The sequence below is a fragment of the Apostichopus japonicus genome, chromosome 11, assembly GCF_037975245.1.
Source record: "Apostichopus japonicus isolate 1M-3 chromosome 11, ASM3797524v1, whole genome shotgun sequence".
NCBI lineage: Eukaryota > Metazoa > Echinodermata > Holothuroidea > Aspidochirotida > Stichopodidae > Apostichopus > Apostichopus japonicus.
This window is the reverse complement of record NC_092571.1, coordinates 18,565,851-18,590,520: the sequence shown is the minus strand read 5'-3', so window position 1 is coordinate 18,590,520 and position 24,670 is coordinate 18,565,851. Positions and strand designations below refer to the sequence as shown.

The window sequence follows — 24,670 nt, the reverse complement described above, 5'->3', positions numbered from 1 at the left end:
GCTTGGTTTTATGCAAGGGGATTGGATTTAATGAACTTTGGCAGTACCTGTGAGATCATCATATAAAAGCTTGGTTTTATGCAAGGGGATTGGATTTAATGAACTTTGGCAGTACCTGTGAGATCATCTTATAGAAGCTTGGTTTTATGCAAGGGGATTGGATTTAATGAACTTTGGCAGTACCTGTGAGATCATCTTATAAAAGCTTGGTTTTATGCAAGGGGATTGGATTTAATGAACTTTGGCAGTACCTGTGAGATCATCTTATAAAAGCTTGGTTTTATGCAAGGGGATTGTATTTATTGAAAAGATGAGATTTAACATAATTCTCGCCCTCTCCTTTATCTTGTTTTTCTTCTTGCAACAGTTATTACTTCAACATAACTATCAAAATGTTATAATAATTCTTATTTTATGATCAGGATCAGTTGTTAATTATGACTAGTTTAGCACAATCATTAATTCTACATACATTAATATCTGTGCAGCCTATCATATAAGTTATGTAGAGTAGTACCTAAAGGTTGATATGCAATGTTTTGCATACAACTTGTGTACCTGTGTCAACACAATCATAATTCTGCTGCTTTAGCTCAAGAACACATCAAGCAAATATTCATAAAGGAGTTTACCTTGATCAAATGAATGACTTGATTACAAATGTCTGTATGACTGATTATGTCACAATGTGCTGGAGTATGTAAATATTAATTCTGACGGATCATAGTAAGCAGCCAAACAGGAGGTGTAAGGACAGTGCTGTTACAGTACATGGTTTTAATATACGACAGATGTACTCTAAATATCTATATACCCCCACTGTTTGCTGCAATGGTTTGGCATAAAACCTGCTTTGTATGGTGACTTACTGTAAAAGGAGGGTAGGGCATTGCCAATAAGTATGGACTATTCCATAGATTTGTTTCATTTTGCCCCAGATATGAGTAGTGTTGGTTGTTGGATAAAAAATTTTGTGTGTGAGCTCTCCAAAATAACTTGAAATTTAACACTATGTTGGATCGTAAAACCAGAAGATTGGCTCCCATTATCACCCTGATACATGTTCAATATTCGTATCCTATCAGGACTGACAGTCCTACCTTTGCAAGCTGCCTGGGTAGAGTAGAAACCTACAGAACAATGCACCTATGTGTCACAATGGTTGTACTAAAAACAATGGTTACTATTGTACTAACATTGTTCTATTGTTGTAAGCACATCGGTACAGTAGGTCTATTACTAGCAGCTGAGCTGATTCCCATCGGCATCATTCTGATTTCACATTTATATTACTGTGAACATCAAACCGTCAGCCTGATCAAGACTTCCTGTACCTTTGGAACCTTGAAACGCTTTTGTACAGTCATGTCTCTACAGTGCGTTTGAATGTTGGTAATTAGTCAAGTCGTTAGTTCCATGGCTCACCCATAAATAGGCAGACTAGCCTATTTATTTTCGGCACTACATTGGAAGCAGAAGAAACTTTAAGAAAGATAACCTATTGAAGTATTGAGCAACATTGTATCTTATTTGTTATATGGCATAGTCCAATGTTTGGACTAGTGTTAGTAACTAAACTAAACAAGCTCATATATTCATTTTGCACGATGTAAATGTGGAACTGCTCACAGACTGTGCCAACCTTTGACTTGTTGTAATGTTCCATATTTTGTAATGATAGGAGTGGCCTAGCATATGTGAATATTATCAATTCTGTCAAAAAGTTAAGGAAAATTCATTTAAAATGGTATTAGACCGATATAGAACACTTTTTGTCAACATTTTATCATCATGATCAACTGCAGTACTTCAATGAAATTTCACCAGGTGCCCCACCCTCATTGAGCCACAATATGATATGTTACCATACATAGAAGTGTTAAATGAGTTTTACACAATGCCATACCCACGTTTAGCCACAATATGATATGTTACCACACAGAGTAGTGTTAACTTAGTTTTACACAATTCCCTACCCTCGTAAGCCACAATATGATATGTTACCATACAGAGTAGTGTTAAATTAGTTTTACACAATGCCCTACCCACGTTTAGCCACAATATGATATGTTACCATACATAGTAGTGTTAAATTAGTTTTACACAATGCCCTACCCACCTTAAGCCACAATATGATATGTTACCATACATAGTAGTGTTAACTTAGTTTTACACATTATCCTGGTCATCGTTTAGATACGATATGATATGTTACCATACAGAGTAGTGTTAACTTAGTTTTACACATTGCCCTACCCACGTTAAGCCACAATATGATATGCTACCAAACAGAGTAGTGTTAACTTAGTTTACACAATGTCCTACCCACGTTAAGCCACAATATGATATGTTACCATACAGAGTAGTGTTAACTTAGTTTACACAATGCCCTACCCTCGTTAAGCCACAATATGATATTTTACCATGCATAGTAGTGTTAACTTAGTTTTACACAATACCCTACCCTCATTGAGCCACAATATGATATATTACCATACATAGTAGTGTTAACTTAGTTTACACATTACCCTGGTCATCGTTTAGATACGATATGATATGTTACCATGCAGAGTACTGTTAACTTAGTTTTACACAATGCCCTACCCTATTTAGCTACGATATGATATGTTACCATGCAGAGTACTGTTAACTTAGTTTTACACAATGCCCTACCCTATTTAGCTACGATATATGCTACCATACAGAGTAGTGTCAAGAACGTATACAAAGTACACAGAAATGTCATTTGATTACATTAGTTTGCACAAATTGCTAATGCACCAGGAAATTAGGAAATTAGGAAAATTAACAATTCCAAGATATTCCAGGAAAGCAAACAAAATACTTCCAACATCATAACAACCTGAAGGGAAACATCTAGATAATTTCATAATTACAAACAAAAAGTTTGCATGAATATTTTTTAACTTTTCTACCTAATGACTACAAATTTTGAAGAGGAAAATATATGGTAAATGTGTGTCACAGAGATACTCTTGTTTGGTCAGAAAGCTATATGAGTAATAATGTATGTTGATAATAATGTATGTTGTAGCTATATGAGTAATAATGTATGTTGATAATAATGTACGTACATAGCTATATGAGTAATAATGTATGTTGATAATAATATATGTACATAGCTATATGAGTAATAATGTATGTTGATAATAATGTATGTTGTAGCTATATGAGTAATAATGTATGTTGATAATAATGTATGTTGTAGCTATATGAGTAATAATGTATGTTGATAATAATGTATGTACATAGCTATATGAGTAATAATATATGTTGATAATAATGTACGTACATAGCTATATGAGTAATAATGTATGTTGATAATAATGTATGTTGTAGCTATATGAGTAATAATGTATGTTGATAATAATGTATGTACATAGCTATATGAGTAATAATGTATGTTGATAATAATGTATGTACATAGCTATATGAGTAATAATGTATGTTGATAATAATGTATGTTGTAGCTATATGAGTAATATTGTATGTTGATAATAATGTATGTTGATAATAATGTATGTTGTAGCTATATGAGTAATAATGTATGTTGATAATAATGTATGTACATAGCTATATGAGTAATAATGTATGTTGATAATAATGTATGTTGTAGCTATATGAGCAATAATGTATGTTGATAATAATGTATGTTGTAGCTATATGAGTAATAATGTATGTTGATAATAATGTATGTTGATAATAATGTATGTTGTAGCTATATGAGTAATAATGTATGTTGATAATAATGTATGTACATAGCTATATTTAATAATGTATGTTGATAATAATGTATGTACATAGCTATATGAGTAATAATGTATGTTGATAATGATGTATGTACATAGCTATATGAGTAATAATGTATGTTGATAATAATGTATGTTGTAGCTATATGAGTACTAATGTATGTTGATAATGATGTATGTACATAGCTATATGAGTAATAATGTATGTTGATAATAATGTATGTACATAGCTATATGAGTAATAATGTATGTTGATAATGATGTATGTACATAGCTATATGAGTAATAATGTATGTTGATAATAATGTATGTACATAGCTATATGAGTAATAATGTATGTTGATAATAATGTATGTACATAGCTATATGAGTAATAATGTATGTTGATAATAATGTATGTACATAGCTATATGGTCAATTCCATGATAAGGTCAACATCATACCAAAAAATTTAAAATCATTGTACATTAAAATTGTATAAGTTTCCAATAAATAGAATACTTGTAGTTACTAAAAATAATTTTTTTACCCCAGAAACATCATTTGTTTGATTATGGGGTCGGTAATAACAAATAGTTCCCGTAGTAACTAAATTATGAAAAATACAGTGAAATTTCATTTTGTGCAGATTTGTACATATTAATCATAGGTATCATCAGTGTTTTGGACTAATTATATTTGCTATAGCATAGTGCTCACTTAATAGCTTCAATTTTTTTTCTACATCAAGGCATTAGACAATAGTGGTGAATTGAAAACACCCTCGATTTACTGTCACGCGAGTCACAAAATTTACTGTTTTTGTTTTTTTTCTCCTTGCCTGCATAATAGTTTTACTCCAAATAATGAATATCAAGTCTTCACATAGATACCAAAAGGATTACTGAATTTTCCTTTCCAGAAGGTATTCAAATTTTGCAGAAAATCACCCTTTACGAATGTCACGCGAGTCACGTCACGCGAGTCACGTCAATTCAAGATAGTGTTTCTACCTATTAACTGTGTGTTGGACTAATTATATTTGCTATAGCATAGTGCTCACTTTATAGCTTCAATTTTATTTTGACATCAAGGCATTAGACAACAGTGGTAAATTGAAAACAGTAAACACCCTCGATTTACTGCCACGTGAGTCACAAAATTGACTGTTTTTCTTTTTTTTTCTCCTTGCCTGCACAATAGTTTTACTCCAAATAATGAATATCATGTCTTCACATAGATACCAAAAGGATTACTGAATTTTCCTTTTCAGAAGATATTCAAATTTTGCAGAAAATCACCCTTTACGAATGTCACGCGAGTCACGTCACGCGAGTCACGTCAAATCAAGATAGTATTTCTACCTATTTACTGTGTGAAATTTGCAGGGATGTTATAGTTTGATGAATGAATCACTGATTAAAGATATTATATATGCATTCCCCTTTAATTAGGCAACTTGAATAATATGGGCACACATAATGCAACTAATTATGATAATTTCATTTGAAGTATCAGAATTTAAAATCATGAAAATTTATTCGCAATATAATGCCTATTTTATCACCACATTTGGAAAGTTAGCACTTGTCATTGATTTTTAAGTAATATACAAAAACAATCTATATTTGTATCTGGCAATGCCATGTGCTATGACTTGACAACCTTAAGGTTTTAACTGTTCAATCATTCCCAAAATCCTATGAGCGAATGTATCTTCTCAAATATTACACTTTTGGTTTATTCAAATATGACAAATGAGAATGGTAATTTGAATCACATTTTGATAGATCTTTTTCTTCTATAACTCTCAAATGAGTGACTTCAACAGACTAAATGTTGTTACAAATATTAATTGACAAGATATATTGCCTGAACAACTGTACTACCCGTACAGTATATTACCTACTGTCTGCAGTCATGAAGGTAACTCGGGGATATAATATCATCTGGATATTCCCAAGGGAAGTACCTTTTGGACACTTTCTAGACCAATGAATGTTATATTTCACTATGCAAGATCTGTACTGTACCTTCAATTCACTACTGCATTTGGTCTAGAACTATCCGAAAAGTGAACTAGTCACGCGAGTCACGTTTTCTTGTCACGCGAGTCACAATACATCTTCATCGTTATTTTCATGAGTTACAACATTTTTTCAAAGTTGCATAGCAATTGAGGTAGAGGTGTTTTTCAACTTCGGTATGATTACAAAAAGTGATTGGAAATATTTTAATAAGACATAAGAAATCAAACATTTGTGTGTGCGTTCTGATTTTTGCTAATAGTAACTGTCACGCGAGTCACGTTTAGTTTTTCGCCAATTTCACCCCCAATACTTGAGGTATAAATATTTTTTGTCTACTGTTGTAAGCATTAAGGCTTACCTTACTGACTACATAAATGCTTTTCTCCCAGGTAATTTCTTTATTTGTTTAATGATATTAAATAGAGAGGAATTTTAGTAAAAATGTCACGCGAGTCACCGTGGAATTGACCATATGAGTAATAATGTATGTTGATAATAATGTATGTACATAGCTATATGAGTAATAATGTATGTTGATAATAATGTATGTTGTAGCTATATGAGTAATATTGTATGTTGATGTAGATATATATCGCAGATTGTAATCATTAATAAGAGGGAGAGATTTGACCTTAGATTGGAAACGAATTGAAAAGTGCACAATAATGGCTGCTACATACTTTATTATGTGATGATGATATTGTGACCTCAAACTGTCTGATTTGACTGTTCAATTAAACGCCACTGTACTTTCATAAAACATGTCCTCTACTGCAGACTGGTGGAGACATGGTCGAATATAACATTTAATCTAATATCTAACTCAGTCAGCTCTGATCAATCTTTCAGAGGTGATCCAAGAGCTGTCTGTATACTTAATGTAAACTACAGTGCTGAGTTAAGGCTGAGTGTGTATTAATATCAATGCTTTCAGACAGGACGTAATATGCATACCCTGATGACCTCTAGATCCTACCACTTTCTCCCATTACTGAAATACAGCCCCCACCTATTTGACTCACATTGATATGATCTGCTATGTTCATTTGTCCTCTCCAGGCTTTCAGGAAGACCAGGGCTATACCATCTCCACTTCTCCCATTACTGAAATACAACCCCCTTCTGTGTGACTTACTTTAATATGACCTGTTATGTTCATTTGTCCTCTCCAGGCTTTCAGGAAGACCAGGGCTATACCATTTCCCCATCTCATCTGGCATCAAGATTTGATGCTCTGGAGTGTAACAGAGAAGACGGTGCTACTTACTATGAAGATGTACAGTTTGATGAAGGAGAACATGGTGAGAAAAACATATCAGTTTATTTCTGCCTTTAGTAGATATAAAACCAAAAACTGAAGCAAGATTCCTTCCCTTATTACACCTTTAATATAATCTTGCTTTGTTGCCTTAATTTGACAAGAGATGCTTAAACTCTTTAGATAGTCTACCTTCCCAATATATCCCTACCCCTCACTGTACCATCTCATCCAACCTACCCATTATATCCCTACCCCTCACTGTACCATCACATCCAACCTACCCATTATATCCCTATCCCTCACTATACCATCTCATGCAACCTACCCATTATATCCCTACCCCTCACTGTACCATCTCATCCAACCTACCCATTATATCCCTACCCCTCACTGTACCATCTCATCCAACCTACCCATTATATCCCTACCCCTCACTGTACCATCTCATCCAACCTACCCATTATATCCCTATCCCTCACTATACCATCTCATTCAACCTACCCATTATATCCCTATCCCTCACTATACCATCTCATTCAACCTACCCATTATATCCCTACCCCTCACTGTACCATCTCATCCAACCTACCCATTATATCCCTACCCCTCACTGTACCATCTCATCCAGAGAAATTTTTCTTAAGGACCACATTCCATATATAACTGGAATATACTGTTATGATTCCTAAAAGTGTATGATTCCTAAAAGTGTATGGTATTCCATATATAACTGGAATATACTGTTATATGGAATGATTCCTACAAGTGTATGGTATTTTTGTCTTGCAATTCCTCTAAAAGCCATAAACAGCCTTGATCTAATGCTCCTCTAGGTGCCCCAGTCTCTGTTTTAAGATGAAACAGACTTTGCATTCTAGTATCACTTTTATCCGCCTGAACTTGGCCTTTGCTCCATCCCTTTTAATATCATCAGATATTTCTCACTTGAAACTCTGCGTCCTGTCCTCATGTCTTGCCATTTATCTGCATTAATAAAATGGTGTTTCTGTCAAGGCTTTGGGGTAAATGTATGAAGACTCCAAGTCATCACAAGTTAAATCATTCCACAGTATAAGGGTTGGGGCCAGCTCCCTCACTGTAGTAGGTCTTATGTATACAGAGCTTGCTGAAAGTAAAATGATAGTAAGAAAAATGGCATTCTGTTTTAGGTGTTGACACTGTACCATGTGGAACCTTAATGCAGATCGATCATGAAAGTGATAAATCCAGCTTAAAGGAGTCATATGCAGTCAGAGTTGTTACGCATTCATCATGCATGTACTAGTGAAATTGAAGAATGCGTCCTAGGTGTATTGCAACTTGCGTTATTAAAGAATGCATCTAAGTTGTATTGTGACTAGTGATATTAAAGAGTGTATCGTAGGTGCATTGTGACTTGGGTTATTATAGAATATATTGTAGGTGCATTGTGACTTGGGTTATTAAAGAATGCATTTTAGGTGCATTTTGACTAGTGTTATGAAAGAATGCATCCTAGGTACATCGGAGCTAAGGTTAATAAAGAATGCATCCTAGGTGTATTATGACTAGTGATATTAAATTTATAATGCACCCTACAGTAGGTAAATTGTGACTAGTGATATTAATGAATGCATTGTAGGTGCATTGCAACTAGGGTTATTAAACAATGCATTGTGTAGATGCGTTATGACAAGTGATATTAAAGAATGCATCCTACGTGCATTGTGACTTGAGTTATGAAAGAATGCATTTTAGGTTCATTGTGAACAGGGTTAGTACAGAGTGCATTCTAGGTGCATTGCAACTAAGGTGATTAAAGAATGCATTGTAGGTGCATTGCAACTATGGTTATTAAAGAATGCATTCTACGTACATTGCGACTTATGTTATTTAAGAATGCATCCCAGGTGTATTATGACTAGTGATATTAAAGAATGCATCCTAGGTAAATTGTGACTAGTGATATTAAAGAAGAATGCACTGTAGGTGCATTGTGACTAGGGTTATTAAAGAATGCATCCTTCGTGCATTGTGACTAGTGATATTAAAGCATGCACCCTAGGTGCATTGTGGGTAGGGTGATTAAAGAATGCATTACAGGTGCATTGAGACTAAAGAAGCATCCCAGGTGCATTGTGACTCAGGTTTTAAAGAATGCATCCTAGGTACATTGCGACTAAGGTTATTACAGAATGCATCCTAGGTGTATTATGACTAGTGATATTAAAGAATGCATTGTAGGTGCATTGTGAATAGTGATATGAAAGAATGCATTGTAGGCACATTGCAACTAGGGATGATATAGAATGCATCCTTGGTGCATTGTGACTAATGATATTAAAGAATGCATTCTAGTTGCATTGTGGGTAGGGTGATTAAAGAATGTATTGTAGGTGCATTGTGACTTGGGTTATTAAAGAATGCATTTTAGGTGCATTTTGACTAGTGTTATTAAAGAATGCATCCTAGATACATCGGAGCTAAGGTTAATAAAGAATGCATCCTAGATACATCGCAACTAAGGTTATTACAGAATGCATCCTAGGTGTATAATGACTATTGATATTAAAGAATGCATCCTAGGTGCATTGTGAATAGTGATATTAAAGAAGAATGCATTGTAGGTGCATGGCGACAAAGGTTATTAAATGATGCATTGTAGGTGTATTGTTACTAGGGTTATTAAAGAATGCATTGTGTAGATGCGTTATGACAAGTGATATTAAAGAATGCATCCTACGTGCATTGTTACTTGAGTTATTAAAGAATGCATTTTAGGTGCATGGTGGGTAGGGTGATAAAAGAATGTATTGTAGGTGCATTGTGACTTGAGTTATTAAAGAATGCATTTTAGGTGCATTGTGAACAGGGCTATTAAAGAATGCATTATAGGTGTATTGTGACTAGGTATTTTTTTATAGAATGCGTTCTAAGTGTATTGTCACTGATGTATTACTTTATAGAGAGTGTGGTAAGATCTACTTATGGAAATTCCTGACTCCAATAAATAACCCTAGAGTAGTAGCAAGTGAAAATAAACATTTTTGCCCCTTGAAAGAGACCATTTGTACCTCTGCATTATAACTATAATCTTTAAACTTTCAAATTTTTCAGACAGGCATTAGATATTGAAATGATGGTATTGCCAATATGTTTTGTTAACGTTCATACCAAAAAGATCCAAACCTGTCTTCAACTGACTCAGTACAGAAATATCACCCACAGAATGAGAACGAGAAGAAAACGAAAACAACTTTTCAGCCAAAAGTTGAATGTTCTAATTTACTTTTACGTGAAAGAAGCTTCTGCTCCTTGAGGCTAGTCTTGAAATGTCAATGTCTGCTGCGAGCAAAGTGAAGAAACTCCCAGACAGTCGTAATTGGATTGTAGAAACAATTATTAAAGAAGTAATCCAATTGTTTCCAATATTCTCTTCAGTACAAGTTCCTTAGGGACGTTTTGTTATGATATGATGTTACGGTGGGACGGCAATGTTGACTTGCCAATATTGATAGAGACCAATGTCTACGTGCTGAAAAATACAGCTTATAGGAGATCAGATGTGAATCTAAAGCATTTAGGAATTGCATCTTTGAGAATAATTATTGAATTCATGGTGGATAACTGAAATATCTTGGTTCTTATAAGATGAATCACTAGGAGTTACATTAATGAAGTATCCCATACTTTATAACCATGCAAAGTAATAGGAGATGAGATGTATCCCTAAGTTTAAACTAGATTGAGAAATTTATTTCCATTTCTTGCAATAAAGATACAGAATGATGCATTCCAAGCAGACGTAGTCTGAGAAGCAGACTGCATTTAGCTAGGTCAGCTAAGGAACATTAAGATATATGTGAAAGATAGAAAAAATAAAACTTTAACTGTGGTTTATGCCCATTGAAGGTATTAACCTTTCCTTGTTCACTAGCAATGGAAATGATCCTCAGCTTTACTTCACAATTATGTTATATCTAGTTGTCATCGCCGCCGTCGTCGTCAATTGACTGAATAATGTTTTCCTATTCTTCAGGATTTTTCATTGATGATGACCTTTATGATGACTATTATCATCATCGTCGTCATCATCATCATCAATTGACTGTGAATATTGTTTCCTATTCTTCAGGATTTTTCATTGATGATGACCTTTATGATGACTATCATCATCGTCATCATTATCATCAATTGACTGAATAATGTTTTCCTATTCTTCAGGATTTTTCATTGATGATGACCTTTATGATGACTATCATCATCATCGTCGTCATCATCATCAATTGACTGTGAATATTGTTTCCTATTCTTCAGGATTTTTCATTGATGATGACCTTTATGATGACATCCTGGGTATGGCTGATGATGAGTATGTAGCACCAGAAGAGTCTGACTCCAGTTGGGGATCAGATGAATGGGATACCTTCTCTGAAGATAGCGATACTGATGACCAAGTCCACAGTTACGTGGACCCAAATGAACCATCTTCGAGGGGTATTGTAGAACACGGGGGCAGCAGCCACTCCAGGTCTTTTGTTAGTGCATATGGCATTGACAGATCCCCAAGTAAAGAAGAACCTAAGGTTAGTTGTCTGTTGCAGCACTTGAAGATGGAAGGAAATGCATAAAAGGGACTTCTCTTGAGAAGTAGTAGAGTAAGGAATGGATTAACTTCACATGGACTTTATTAACTGTCTCCATTCTACATATGCACTCAATTCTACCTAGCTTAAAAGAATTGGTAACATTTCATCACAGCGCCCCGACTGACCTACTTCAGGGTCAACAACTGACTGACCTACTTCAGGGTCAACAACAGACTGACCTACTTCAGGGTCAACAACAGACTGACCTACTTCAGGGTCAACAAGTGACTGACCTACTTCAGGGTCAACAACCGCTTCTTCTTCCTTCCCAATCTACCTTCTGTGTTAACAGATTAACACTACCCTTCCATTGTTAAACGTTCGTCACAATGAAGCCTAACCATTTCTGAAGTTACTTTTTACTATTAAAGCAAAAAGCGTGACACAAGGATTGGATTCTTATCTTATCAGCTGAAAAGACTCATTACTGGATTTTAAGTAGCTGAAACTTGGACTATCCATTGACTTGTTACAAAGTTACATGATTATTGCTATTTTGTCTGCACATAAAGCAGAGGATTTCCTGATATGTTCAAATTAAGTAGGCTTTCTCTACTGTAATTTGTAAACACAGTGTACAATGCATCATGGCCAATACTGTTATATGGGCTGACAGTGTCTATAGGCCTACTTATCAATCCTTTTGTAGTAATCAAGTTGAATGAGGAAGGAGTCTTGATGCTACTCTTTGTCACCAACTCCCTAGGCAGAGAGTACTTAACTCCAAATTTTAGGAGTTGCCCTAGCCTAGTTTCAGTACTTTAAAGGACAGCAACAAAAGCCATGAGGCTGCTTTGCCACCCAACAACTGAATTCCAACAAAATGTGTCATTCACAAAAACTTTGAAACCAATGAGATTCCAGTGGATTGCAAATAACTGTTGTATGATATGTAATGTTTAACATTACATATATGTTAAAAACTCCATAGACTAATCTTAGGAGTTTTGAAAGACATTTGCTGTCCCATATATGTAATTGTTTGCAAAACCAATTCAGATTCTCACTTGATGTACAGATTACTTATGGGTGACTGTCTTGTCAAACTTTGAATGTGTAAACTATCGGCCTGATCTCAGGACAGTTGTAAATGATAAATATTGGGTTTTCTGGTATAATCTTGCCCCCTAAAAATCATGATTTGCAACCCCAAATGAGCAGGAGTTGTTAATCAACTCCTAAGCAAGAGTTCTCAACTCCAAGTAGGAGTCTGGTAACTCGCCCAAGCCGAGCTGAAAACATATAAGCATAATATCTAACCATAATTTGTATGAAATTTTCCTGTTACAGTATAGAACATATTAACCTGATGTTCTGTAAATCCTGATGTTGAAATAGTTTGCATCTTATCTGTCAAATTAAAGACAACAATCACATCATCTGCAAGGCCCTTTCATGTAATATTTTGTGAATTAGCTTTTAGACAGACTTGTAACCAGGTATGATTTCCTTTTGATTTGAGAAAGATGCACTTTCTTTCTTATGTTTTCAAGTGAACCTTTGTTGAAAGGCCTGCTGTTTAAGATATTGCTACAAGCAGACAGTTCAGTGGATGACACAGTTTCATGAAAAGTGCAAGAATAAGGGGTTAATCAACGGTCTAGCGTGCGTTACTCACAGGATTAATGCACGATCGGGGAATAATGCAAGCGATGCACGAGGGCGGAGCCCGAGTGCATCCAGCGATAGCATTAACACCCAGAGTGCATTAATCATGTGAGTAACGCACGCTAGACCGTTGATTAACCCTGTTCATTCATACACTACCATTTGTGTGGGGGAAAAATCATAAAACAAAACATTTTTGGTTACATGTAACCAAAGATTTATTAAAGTGATGCCCCGTAATTTTACCGTGCGTTACTCACAGGATTAACCACGGTCAGCTGACCTGAATGGACCAATAGGATTTAGGAATCTTTACTAAGTATGAATGAATATGTATTTACCTATGCTGGAAGAGAAAAAGAAAAAATGTTGAAACAAGTAAAAATACAGGAGGAATAAAAAAAAAATGTTTGAGAATTAACAACATAATCTTCCATGTGTTCCTAGCAAGAAGATATATACAAGAAACTTCATCTCAGTATGGGGCTGCATAGTACTTGTTTCCTAGACTAATCATTAAAGTGTCCAACAATGAAAAGTACTCAACAGAAATTTAACAATGTCAATCTTCAAATGGTTTTGTTCTTAGCTTAGTTCTGTATCTCTCCATAGCCAGTAGTGGTGTAACTAGAAATATACTTTGGTAAGGGTTGATACAGGGAGGGTGTAAAGTACTTTGGGGTTGGTAATGGAAAGCTAGCAATAATCAGACAATTTTTACTTCATAACGTTTCAGTGACAGATTTTCAGTTAATAAATACAGAAAGTTCTTTAAATGACAATCAAAATATGCATTCAATTTGGTAATATGTCAATTGATACAGTTTTTCCCCTTCCTAATATATGCAAAACTAGACACACTAGACACACCCAGTTACAACTCTTCATACACACAGAGATAGCCAGTTACAACTCCTTATTACATTGACCATTTGTTTTCTTCACTGCCAGCATTTATACTCTTAGTTCCAGGAGCTTTGGCCTTTCACAATTCATGAACAAATGACGACATTTGGAAAGTTACGCTGTGTTGTAAATTGCCAAATGTGAAGATTGACATGGACTAATTTATCCTGAAAGATAGCGCTGTCTACCAAGGCAATTGTGCTCCCAGCTTTCGGAGGTGTTTTTAATTAATTGTGACGCTTACAGTAACTCTACAGGGAGCACAAATTTCCTTTTCACCAGAAGCAGTGTTTGTTGTGAAGTCAAGAAATCTGTGGGCTTTTTGGTTTTTGCGATGATAATCGTAACCTATGCATTCATGATGGCGTATGCGTGTGTACGCATGTTTGAGTGCGTTTGTGACGCCCAGCTTGTAAACACGATATCTCAAGAAGGGAAGGTAAGACCAATTTCATATGTGGTGTGTAGAAGTACCACATTGAGTACAAGAAGTCTATTGTTTTTGGTGGGGGCAAAGGTCATTTGGGGTCACCAGGGGTCAATTTGTGAAAACCTTGTAAACAAGATATCTCAAGAAGGGAAGGTCAGACCAATTTTATATTTGATGTATAAAAGTAACACATTAAGTACAAGAAACCTATTGTTTTTATGGAGGTCAAAGGTCATTTGGGGTCACCAGCGGTCAAATTATGAAAACCTAGTAAACACGATATCTCAAGAATGGAAATTCAGACAAATTTCATAGTTAATGTATAGAAGTACCACATTGAGTACAAGAAGCCTATTGTTTATTGTGGAGGTCAAAGGTCATTTGGGGTCACCAGGGGTCAAATTGTGAAAACCTTGTAAACACGATATGTCAAGATGGGAAGTATGGGCAAATTTCATATTTAGTGTATAGAAGTACCACATTGAGTACAAAAAGCCTATTGTTTTTGGTGGAGGTCACAGGTCATTTGGGGTCACCAGGGGTCAAATTGTGAATCATGGGCAGACCTCATATTTGGTGTGTTAGAGTACCACATTGTGTAAAAGAAGCCTACTGTTTTTGATGGAGGTCAAAGGTCATTTGGGGCCACCAGTTGGGCAAACTTCATATTTAGTGTATAGAAGTACCACATTGAGTACAAAAAGTCTATTGTTTTTGGTGGAGGTCACAGGTGTTTGGGGTCACCAGGGGTCAAAGAAGCCTACTGTTTTTGATGGAGGGCAAAGGTCATTTGGGGCCACCAGCATGGGCAAACTTCATATTTAGTGTATAGAAGTACCACATTGAGTACAAAAGTCTATTGTTTTTGGTGGAGGTCAAAGGTCATTTGGGGCCACCAGTTGGGGCCACCACTTGACTCTAATGTAGTGTGTAGAAGTTCATTGACAGAAGCCTATTGTTTTTGGTGGAAGTCATTTGGGGTCATCAGAGGTCAAATCGTGAAACCCTTGTAAACATGTACACCCTCATTATACATTACGTCAGATTCATGGAGAGAACTGCTCATATTACATCATCGAAACCACAATGAATTTTTGCATTATGGTTATTTAAAGTACATGTTTTATCGGATTGTTTATCAGCATTGCTCTCAAATAGCCACAAGAAAAAGCCAAGAACAAACTGCTGTATGAAAATCAAGATTAGACATAAAACATCATTTTGATCAAAGGAAATGAATGATTGCCTTGGCTATTATTTTATTTGGAATGTAAAATATACTTGTTGTTTCTCCTAAAACAAGCTGATAAAAGTGTCATTTAAATGCATATTAGAGCAAAGGAAAGCTTTATTAAGAGCTTTTCTCTTTGAAAGAAAGTCAGCATTAAAAGAAACTGTTGAAAGAAAGAAAGTCATCATTGTTAGCACTGTTAGAACTGCTTACTTGCCTTGTGTAAAATCATGTAAAGCTGTGTTGTTACATCATGCTGATGCTTGTAGGCAGCAACAGACAAATTGAGAAAAATGTCACAGAGCTCTGTATTCTTGAGTCTGGAGTAGATAATTTAGTTCAGGACCACATCAACACATTCAAAGCAACACCTACTTTAGTTGCTTACTTCAAATAATGAAAAAGTTGTGAAATTGTGAACGTTTACTGTTTGCTGTGATTGGTAATAATATGTGGAATAATATGGAATAGACTGACATGATAAGTACATTTATTTGCTTGAATTTCAAACCTATAGTCAAGATTGAGACATGAAAATTGTAGTTAAAATTACTTTCAAGAATGGTCGTAATATAATGTACACCATATGTTTAGATGCCTTTTGTATGTTGACTTACTGGGAATTATAGTTATTTTGTTGATATTTCTTTTCTCATGACACATCTCTCTGGTTTGTACTCTGCAGTCTTATATGGAATGGGTAAGAAGACATGCATGCTTTCTAAAGTCATCAAATCTAAGCATGCTGACCCAAAAGTCTTATAGATGTTACCATGGTGACCCTGTGATCCTTCAAATGTCGGCATGTTGACCCCTTCATTGTTCATGTTGCTAAATTCTCATGTTTTGTCTTCTTTTATGATTGTGTTTATTAATGTTAGTGTTCTGCTTCCACTGTGTTAAATATTATTAACCTGAATGTCTAAAAGCAGGCAGTCTACATGTCATGTATGGTAATACTAACCTCTTAAGGATCCATCATTTAGCTATTTGTTCAAGAATGGTTTTAACTGCTAGTCTGTTACACCAGCTGTTTAGAATAGAATACTTTACCATTTAGCTATTTGTATCTCATGATTTGGCTGTACACTTGTATGCAAGAAATGAAGCTATCCATGTGAATGTCTGTAGTTTAACTACATCATTTGACTGCAGTCATTTGGGTCATAGAAGTATCAATATGCTTTTTGCAGTTGTACTTAACTTGTATGTTACTGCTCATTTTGTTAATAGTTTAGTGGCCCTATGCTTTTTGTTGAAAGTAGATTAGTGTAGCATAGACCTTATTACAGATATCGTAACAGTCTTTGTTATACCATATATGATGTCTGAAGAAGAAGCTATTTTGGGTTATAGTAATCCTAGGTACACAAATAATCATTTTTAAGGTTAGCGGTAATGAAGATCCCTCAGATTTTTGCTTTATTATTTAATTTTTTTGATTTAGTTTTTATATCTGTCAACAACTTGATGCCATCCCAGTTCTGTCAGATTGTGCCAGAATTTTAAAGATTTGTACAAAGTTTATAAAGATTCAGAGTTAAAGCCATGCATGGCTAGGCACAGGGAAGTTCCCCAATTACGTGCATGCGGTAATGTTTGCTGTTTAATTCTAGAGTTTAAGCCATGCATTGCTAGGCACAGGGAAGTTCCCCAATTACGTGCATGCGGTAATGTTTGCTGTATAATTCTAGAGTTTAAGCAATGCATTGCTAGGCACAGGGAGGAAGTTCCCCAGTTACGTGCATGCGGTAATGTTTGCTGTATAATTCTAGAGTTTAAGCAATGCATTGCTAGGCACAGGGAGGAAGTTCCCCAGTTACGTGCATGCGGTAATGTTTGCTGTATAATTCTAGAGTTTAAGCAATGCATTGCTAGGCACAGGGAGGAAGTTCCCCAGTTACGTGCATGCGGTAATGTTTGCTGTATAATTCTAGAGTTTAAGCAATGCATTGCTAGGCACAGGGAGGAAGTTCCCCAGTTACGTGCATGCGGTAATGTTTGCTGTATAATTCTAGAGTTTAAGCAATGCATTGCTAGGCACAGGGAGGAAGTTCCTATCCAAGTACTCTCATGGTTGGCCATCTTACTTCCTTATTATTTCCTTTTTATTCCTGTTCCTCATTTTGTAGCCCAATCTGCTATTCTTTAATTTGTTTGTTTTACTATTTTCATCTGCTATTCTTTAATTTGTTTGTTTTACTATTTTCAATCACTCAGTAGTTCCTTACAGCCTCTTTCCCCGTAGGTACTGCCTCTTTCAGTGATTAGTTCCAAACTATACCTTCTAGTTACACCTTTCATGCAGTAAGAGATGGGATGTTTATTGGCAATGAAGAATCTTACCATGCCAATCCTCCAAATTAATGTTTGAATAGATATTACTGATCATGGGCTGATAACACTGAGACTATGTAGGGTGATTGGACCATGTGATGACGACTGACATTGTGGTCTGTTCAGCATAATGCCCAATGCTACTATAATGTCATCCATGCTATGCTAATGACTGTGTGTCATGTTTACTCTCTGAAATTCAATGTAACCCAGAACACAGCCTCATGTAACCAGAGAGTTGTTATGGTTGTGTGTTTGATGGAGAGTTCTGTAGCTTTAGGTCTGTTGTAAGGGGAATGTGTGCAGTGATGATTGGGTTAAAGAGTCTCATCAATTCAGGTTGATTTCAACAGAAGGAAGAAAACACAGTTTAGGCTGTAAAGAAAAGGTTCACCTCTGAGCTCATCTAGCAAGGACTAGTGTCCAGAATAATATTCATGAGACACATCTTGACTATGTTTGTTTTCATTAGAAGTAGTGTCTAGAGGTGGCTTTCTTCTTGCAGTAGTTCTTGCCTGTCCAAAGTTTTTTTTAAAATATTTTGTGTGTGATTTATGTGAAAATATTTAATATCAGGCTAACTGGATGTTGTGTTGTAAATTGCTCTGAAACAAAATCAGTGTGTTGCTAGGCAACAGCTTAGATTCATAGTGTTGCTCAAGACAGCTCTTCACACAGTGATGAGAATCTCCTCTGATGTGATACAAAGACAATGAGGGGCTTAGATTATATATATCTGATGTTTCATTTTACTGTTCTGCTTTACTGCAGATATTCATAAAATTACCTCATACCTCATCATTATTGAGTTTTGCAGTTTTATAGAGTGGTACTAGTCTTAGTGGATGACTCAGAGATGGTTTGAATTGATTCATTCAAGCCATCACCCCCCCCCCCTGCCTGTGTAAAACAATGGTTATTTGAAGTGTGGCATAATGTGCTCAGATTCAATGGGAATGAATTTGCATTGACACAAACAATGGTCGTTTGTGTCCAGTTTGCGTAAGTTGTACTCTCAACATGCAGAAATAGTACATTCCATCACATTCTACTCATACTGAAGTATTAATTCTCATGCAGTCAAATGTAAGGTTTGTAAAAGATACTTCAGTATTGAAGAAAAAGAAGAGCAATGCAGTAACAAAATGTTTATAATTGGTCCATTGTTGTTATAGGAGTGTCAATGTGTGTTACATACATGTGTACTAAATGAACATTAATACCTTATGAGGGCTTGTCTTGGCATATGAGAAAGGAGAGTTGATACACCCCTGCTCCATCCTCTACCTCGTGGCCTAAGAACTCTTTTTGACAGTGTTACTGCAGACTATAGCATAGAAAGAAATATTTTGCCCTCATTCTTATATTGGCAGGTAAAGATGCTGAAAGATCGTAGCAGTAGTCTGGATAAGGTCAGGAGTTTTCTCTTTGGTAGATCGATGCAGGGCAGAACCGGCGATAATGATGAGAATGATGAAGGTATTGTAAAACTATACTATTACAATTACAAAACTAAATTAACACTTTGATTTACTTAGGTTATACCCTTTACATCACACTGATATAAACAATTGTTATATTGTTAACATTCATGAATAAGTAATCATTGCTGGGTTCTTATGACTTGTACCATCCCTGTCATAGTAAGTGATGATTTCACACCCTAGTAATTGGTGAATTCCATGGACTTTATTTCAGTGAAAATATTGAATCCAGCAAGCCTTGTAGAATTTAATATTGATGAGATGTTGTTTCCATGTTGTAGTAGCAGGCCTTGACAAATACGGTCAACAACTCTCCATTGGCGAGTAGAATTGTAGTTTTGGCGAATAGAAAGGCAGCTGGTGAGTGACTCCTGGGCTAGTCAAACCCCAACATTAGCAAGGCTATCATTACAAACATTTCACGGAATGATGAAAGTACTACCTTGGCAAACTTGAAGCAAGTTTAAGTTGTAAACTGATTTTTGTCAATGACCAATGGGAATTAACTGTGTAAAATGGTTTGCTAAGTGCATGGCGAGAATTTTTCGTGTGCGTAGGTTGTTCCCAAACTTCACGGAGCATTTATAAACATACAGCAAAAATATTACTTTTAAAATCTAATATTACAATTTATTACAGGAAACAGTTTGAATTTACGAATAATGTAATCTGTTTTAAAGGCAATCATAAATATGTTGTGTTCATTATATTAATTTCTCAACCAATTAAAAATGTACATTGAACATAGACATCGTGACGGCTTGGGTATGCGCATACAACCCCTAAACAGTAGAGTATAGTACTAGCAGCACAAGTAGACTACTAACAATAAACAAGTATACATCCCCATCTGAAGTTAAACTATAAGAGCATTAAAGTACTACAACAAACAAAACTTTAACAAGGTTGTAACCACATTATTTCTGAGTTTCGAGGTATTAAACTTGACAAGTTTATGACACAAGACCCCTTTAGAGTTGAAATGCAGAAAATCAAATACACTATCATCTGTCATTGTGTTAAACAGTTTCGACGACAAAGCATAGAACTGCAGAGTTGGTTAGGCTGCACTGTGCCATGCACGCTTTAACAACGGCAGGATACCCTTTAGGTTCGTTAACACAAAAACGTGAAGGAAAAAAATGTTTGTGTCAGAATACCAATGCACTAAATATGGCCAATCACCTCCTAAAATGCTTCTTGAGGCTTTTCTAAATGCCTTTGGTCATAACTCGCAAAATATACAACAATTTAAGGAGTTTTGAGATAAGTTTTCCGTTATCGCTGTCATGATTGTTCGCAAAGAATTTTCAGATTTTTACTCAACACCGGTAGCGAGTGGAAGATAAATGCTTTGCCAACCTTAGATTTTCAATGCGTAAAGATCGCTTTGATGTAGGCAGTGTAATGGAGTAATAGTGACACTTTTCACGCACCATTCTGCAGCTAAAAGACAAGATAAATTAATTAGGAAATTGTACAAAGTCGTACTAATCAAGTAGTGGCTCAAAGTAGCGTGAGGTACTGTATCGGCTTAGTACTCCTGTACATCTAGCTACTGTATAGTATATGCCTAGTACTAGAGGAGCCCTAATGTTACAGAAGCCATTGTTTGAGACACTAGCTGCCTAGCTGCTTATTAATGATTCTCTGAAATTTTTTACTTTGTTCATCACTTACTCTTGGTGGAAAAAGTTAACAATTTTACTGCACAGAAATATCATTTTCCAATGTGCAATTACATAGCACCATGCATCTGCCTAGCCTTAGATTACAGAAAGAATTGATGTTGTAGATCTGTACTATGGAGACTTGAACAGCAATCACAGTGGCGAGCGAATTTTTCGTTTTGTCCAGTAGATTTTTAGTCACGGTCACCAAATGGCGAGTACTTTTAAAACTATTTGTCGAGGCCTGTGTAGTACCCTGCATAATCTATATTGCACTGATATTGAACAGCAGCATGAGTTTTATTTTGCTGTTGACTTATTTTCATGAGAGTCAATGTATTATGGAGATGATTTATGTGTTGGTGCTAGTGGTTGTGATGAACTAGTTTGTAACTTGTCACAAAGACAAAGTTACTTCCTTCTACTCTATTGTTGCCAGGCTGGATGTAGCCTAGTCACAACTTCATGGTTTGACACATAATATCCAATGGTCATTGGGCAGCCTCCCTTTGTAGACTTTGCAGCAATTAACAGGAGAAAATGGTAACATAAAGCACATTCATCCTCATTGGATACTGATGTCTCCCACAATGCATGTGTATTGGTATTAACTGTATGGGGAATGGTTAGCACAATATAACAGGAACACAAACACAGCTGTCCATAGCAAGCTCTGGTATCAAAAGAAATGCATGGCAAGAATCCAGCAAATGAATACACTTGCTTATGTGTAAGTTGTATGTTACAGTTAGATCCCCCAAAAAAGATAATAATGTGCAGATGTTAAATTGAAATATACATTGGTATATTCTGTTAACAATGATTGTGTAGTTGGGAGAAATAATGGCCACATGAACATACTGTACTACAGTAAAACTCAGATTATCCGAACTGGTTGACTGTGTAGTCTAGTGCAGTGCTAGTCAAACAATAACATTGGTAGTCAAACAACTGCAGTGGAAGTCAAACAACTGCAGTGGAAGTCAAACAACTGCAATGGTAGTCAAACAACTGCAGTGGTAGTCAAACAACTGCAGTGCTAGTCAAACAACTGCAATGGTAGTCAAACAACTGCAGTGGTAGTCAAACAACTGCAGTGGTAGTCAAACAACTGCAGTGGTAGTCAAACAACTGCAGTGCTAGTCAAACAACTGCAGTGGTAGTCAAACAACTGCAGTGGAAGTCAAACAACTGCAATGGTAGTCAAACAACTGCAGTGCTAGTCAAACAACTGCAATGGTAGTCAAACAACTGCAGTGGTAGTCAAACAACTGCAGTGGTAGTCAAACAACTGCAGTGCTAGTCAAACAACTGCAGTGGTAGTCAAACAACTGCAGTGCTAGTCAAACAACTGCAGTGGTAGTCAAACAACTGCAGTGGAAGTCAAACAACTGCAATGGTAGTCAAACAACTGCAGTGGTAGCCAAACAACTGCAATGGTAGTCAAACAACTGCAGTGGAAGTCAAACAACTGCAGTGCTAGTCAAACAACTGCAATGGTAGTCAAACAACTGCAGTGGTAGTCAAACAACTGCAGTGGTAGTCAAACAACTGCAGTGGTAGTCAAACAACTGCAGTGGTAGTCAAACAACTGCAGTGCTAGTCAAACAACTGCAGTGGTAGTCAAACAACTGCAGTGGAAGTCAAACAACTGCAATGGTAGTCGAACAACTGCAGTGCTAGTCAAACAATAACATTGGTAGTCAAACAACTGCAGTGGTAGTCAAACAAATGCAGTGCTAGTCAAACAATAACATTGGTAGTCAAACAACTGCAGTGGTAGTCAAACAAATGCAGTGCTAGTCAAACAACTGCAGTGGTAGTCAAACAACTGCAGTGGAAGTCAAACAACTGCAGTGCTAGTCAAACAATAACATTGGTAGTCAAACAACTGCAGTGGTAGTCAAACAAATGCAGTGCTAGTCAAACAATAACATTGGTAAAGACAATGATAGTTGTTAATTAAATACCAACAGGTACAGCCAGATATTTGCATTTCTTACTATTTTAGTGAGTGTGAGATATTTATGTTAATTTTGCACTTACTATGAAACTAATGACTTATATTAAGTGTGCAATGAGAAGATGTGTAACATACATCATTGAAGAAGACTCCACATATTATACACTTACTCATAAAATATTCAGAAGAGAGTAAATAAATTAATGAAATGTCATTTTGCATGGTCTCTTTGATTTTTTATATTTGTTCTTTTACAGATAAAGATGACATACAGTATATTGATGTCAAGCTAAACAATATGAAACATCCTCCCCCGATTCTACCTCCACAACCTGATTGGTTAACATCTGAGGAGATCGGGAGACGACATGTCATCCAGGCCATTGTGGACAGTGAAAGATCTTACATGATGTCATTGCAAAAACTTATACAGGTATGCGACCAAACATCTACAAAATACCATTACTTCTATATCTCATGTCAGGCAAGAACTTATTAAGATCTGAAGATATGGAAGGTAATGACCGAAAACACAGTCAATTAATAATATTAAAGATAAAAAGATGGAAACCCTGAAAATTACTAGAGGTAAAAGAGTGGGCAAACACTTATAATAATTAATGATGTTGCAAGGATCACATCTTTTTAATATTCCAGTAACAGAAATCTTGTTAAAATAAATATGCAACAGTCTTTGGCGTACACCAGTCCCCATAGTCGGTATAATCTACACGAACCAATAAGGACTTTTTTGATGAGATACACATGACATCAATGTAAGTAGAGTTTATGACTAATACAGAATCTGCCAAACCATTTGAAAATGTTAATCTACTTTATTTCATTGTGGCCCCCCCCCCCCCCTAAATATCGTGACAAGATTTCATAGTGTCTTTCGTGTCTGTTTTCTGATCCCTGTTTTTCACTTTTATCACAATTGAATATGTTATATTATTAATTATGACGTTACTGTCTAACTACTGAACCATAGTGGATTCATTCTCTGATAACCTGTTGTCTATATGACATAGTACTGTCTAACTACTGTACTACCGTGGATACATTCTCTGATAACCTGTTGTCTATATGACAGAGTACTGTCTAACTAGTGTACTACAGTGGATACATTCTCTGATAACCTGTTGTCTATATGACATAGTACTGTCTAACTACTCTACCATAGTGCATACATTCTCTGATAACCTGTTGTCTATATGACATAGTACTGTCTAACTACTGTACTACAGTGGATACATTCTCTGATAACCTGTTGTCTATATGACATAGTATTGTCTAACTACTGTACTACAGTGGATACATTCTCTGATAACCTGTTGTCTATATGACATAGTACTGCCTAACTACTGTACTAC

General features: G+C 35.8%; 1 protein-coding gene across 6 annotated transcripts in view; it reads left to right on the top strand.

The window, feature by feature from the left end:
* The window catches only part of LOC139975675 (rho guanine nucleotide exchange factor 10-like), a 137,852-nt gene that overhangs the window by 68,719 nt on the left and 44,463 nt on the right, over positions 1-24,670 (top strand). For 5 of the 6 annotated variants that reach the window (XM_071983776.1, XM_071983780.1, XM_071983781.1 and 2 more), the window contains exons 4-8: positions 6,952-7,080; positions 11,337-11,605; positions 16,529-16,543; positions 19,554-19,659; positions 23,555-23,730. In XM_071983776.1, the coding sequence (XP_071839877.1) occupies positions 6,952-7,080; positions 11,337-11,605; positions 16,529-16,543; positions 19,554-19,659; positions 23,555-23,730 (695 nt within the window). The remainder of the gene's footprint in view (positions 1-6,951; positions 7,081-11,336; positions 11,606-16,528; positions 16,544-19,553; positions 19,660-23,554; positions 23,731-24,670) is intronic. The other variant, XM_071983777.1, reaches the window with a different exon arrangement.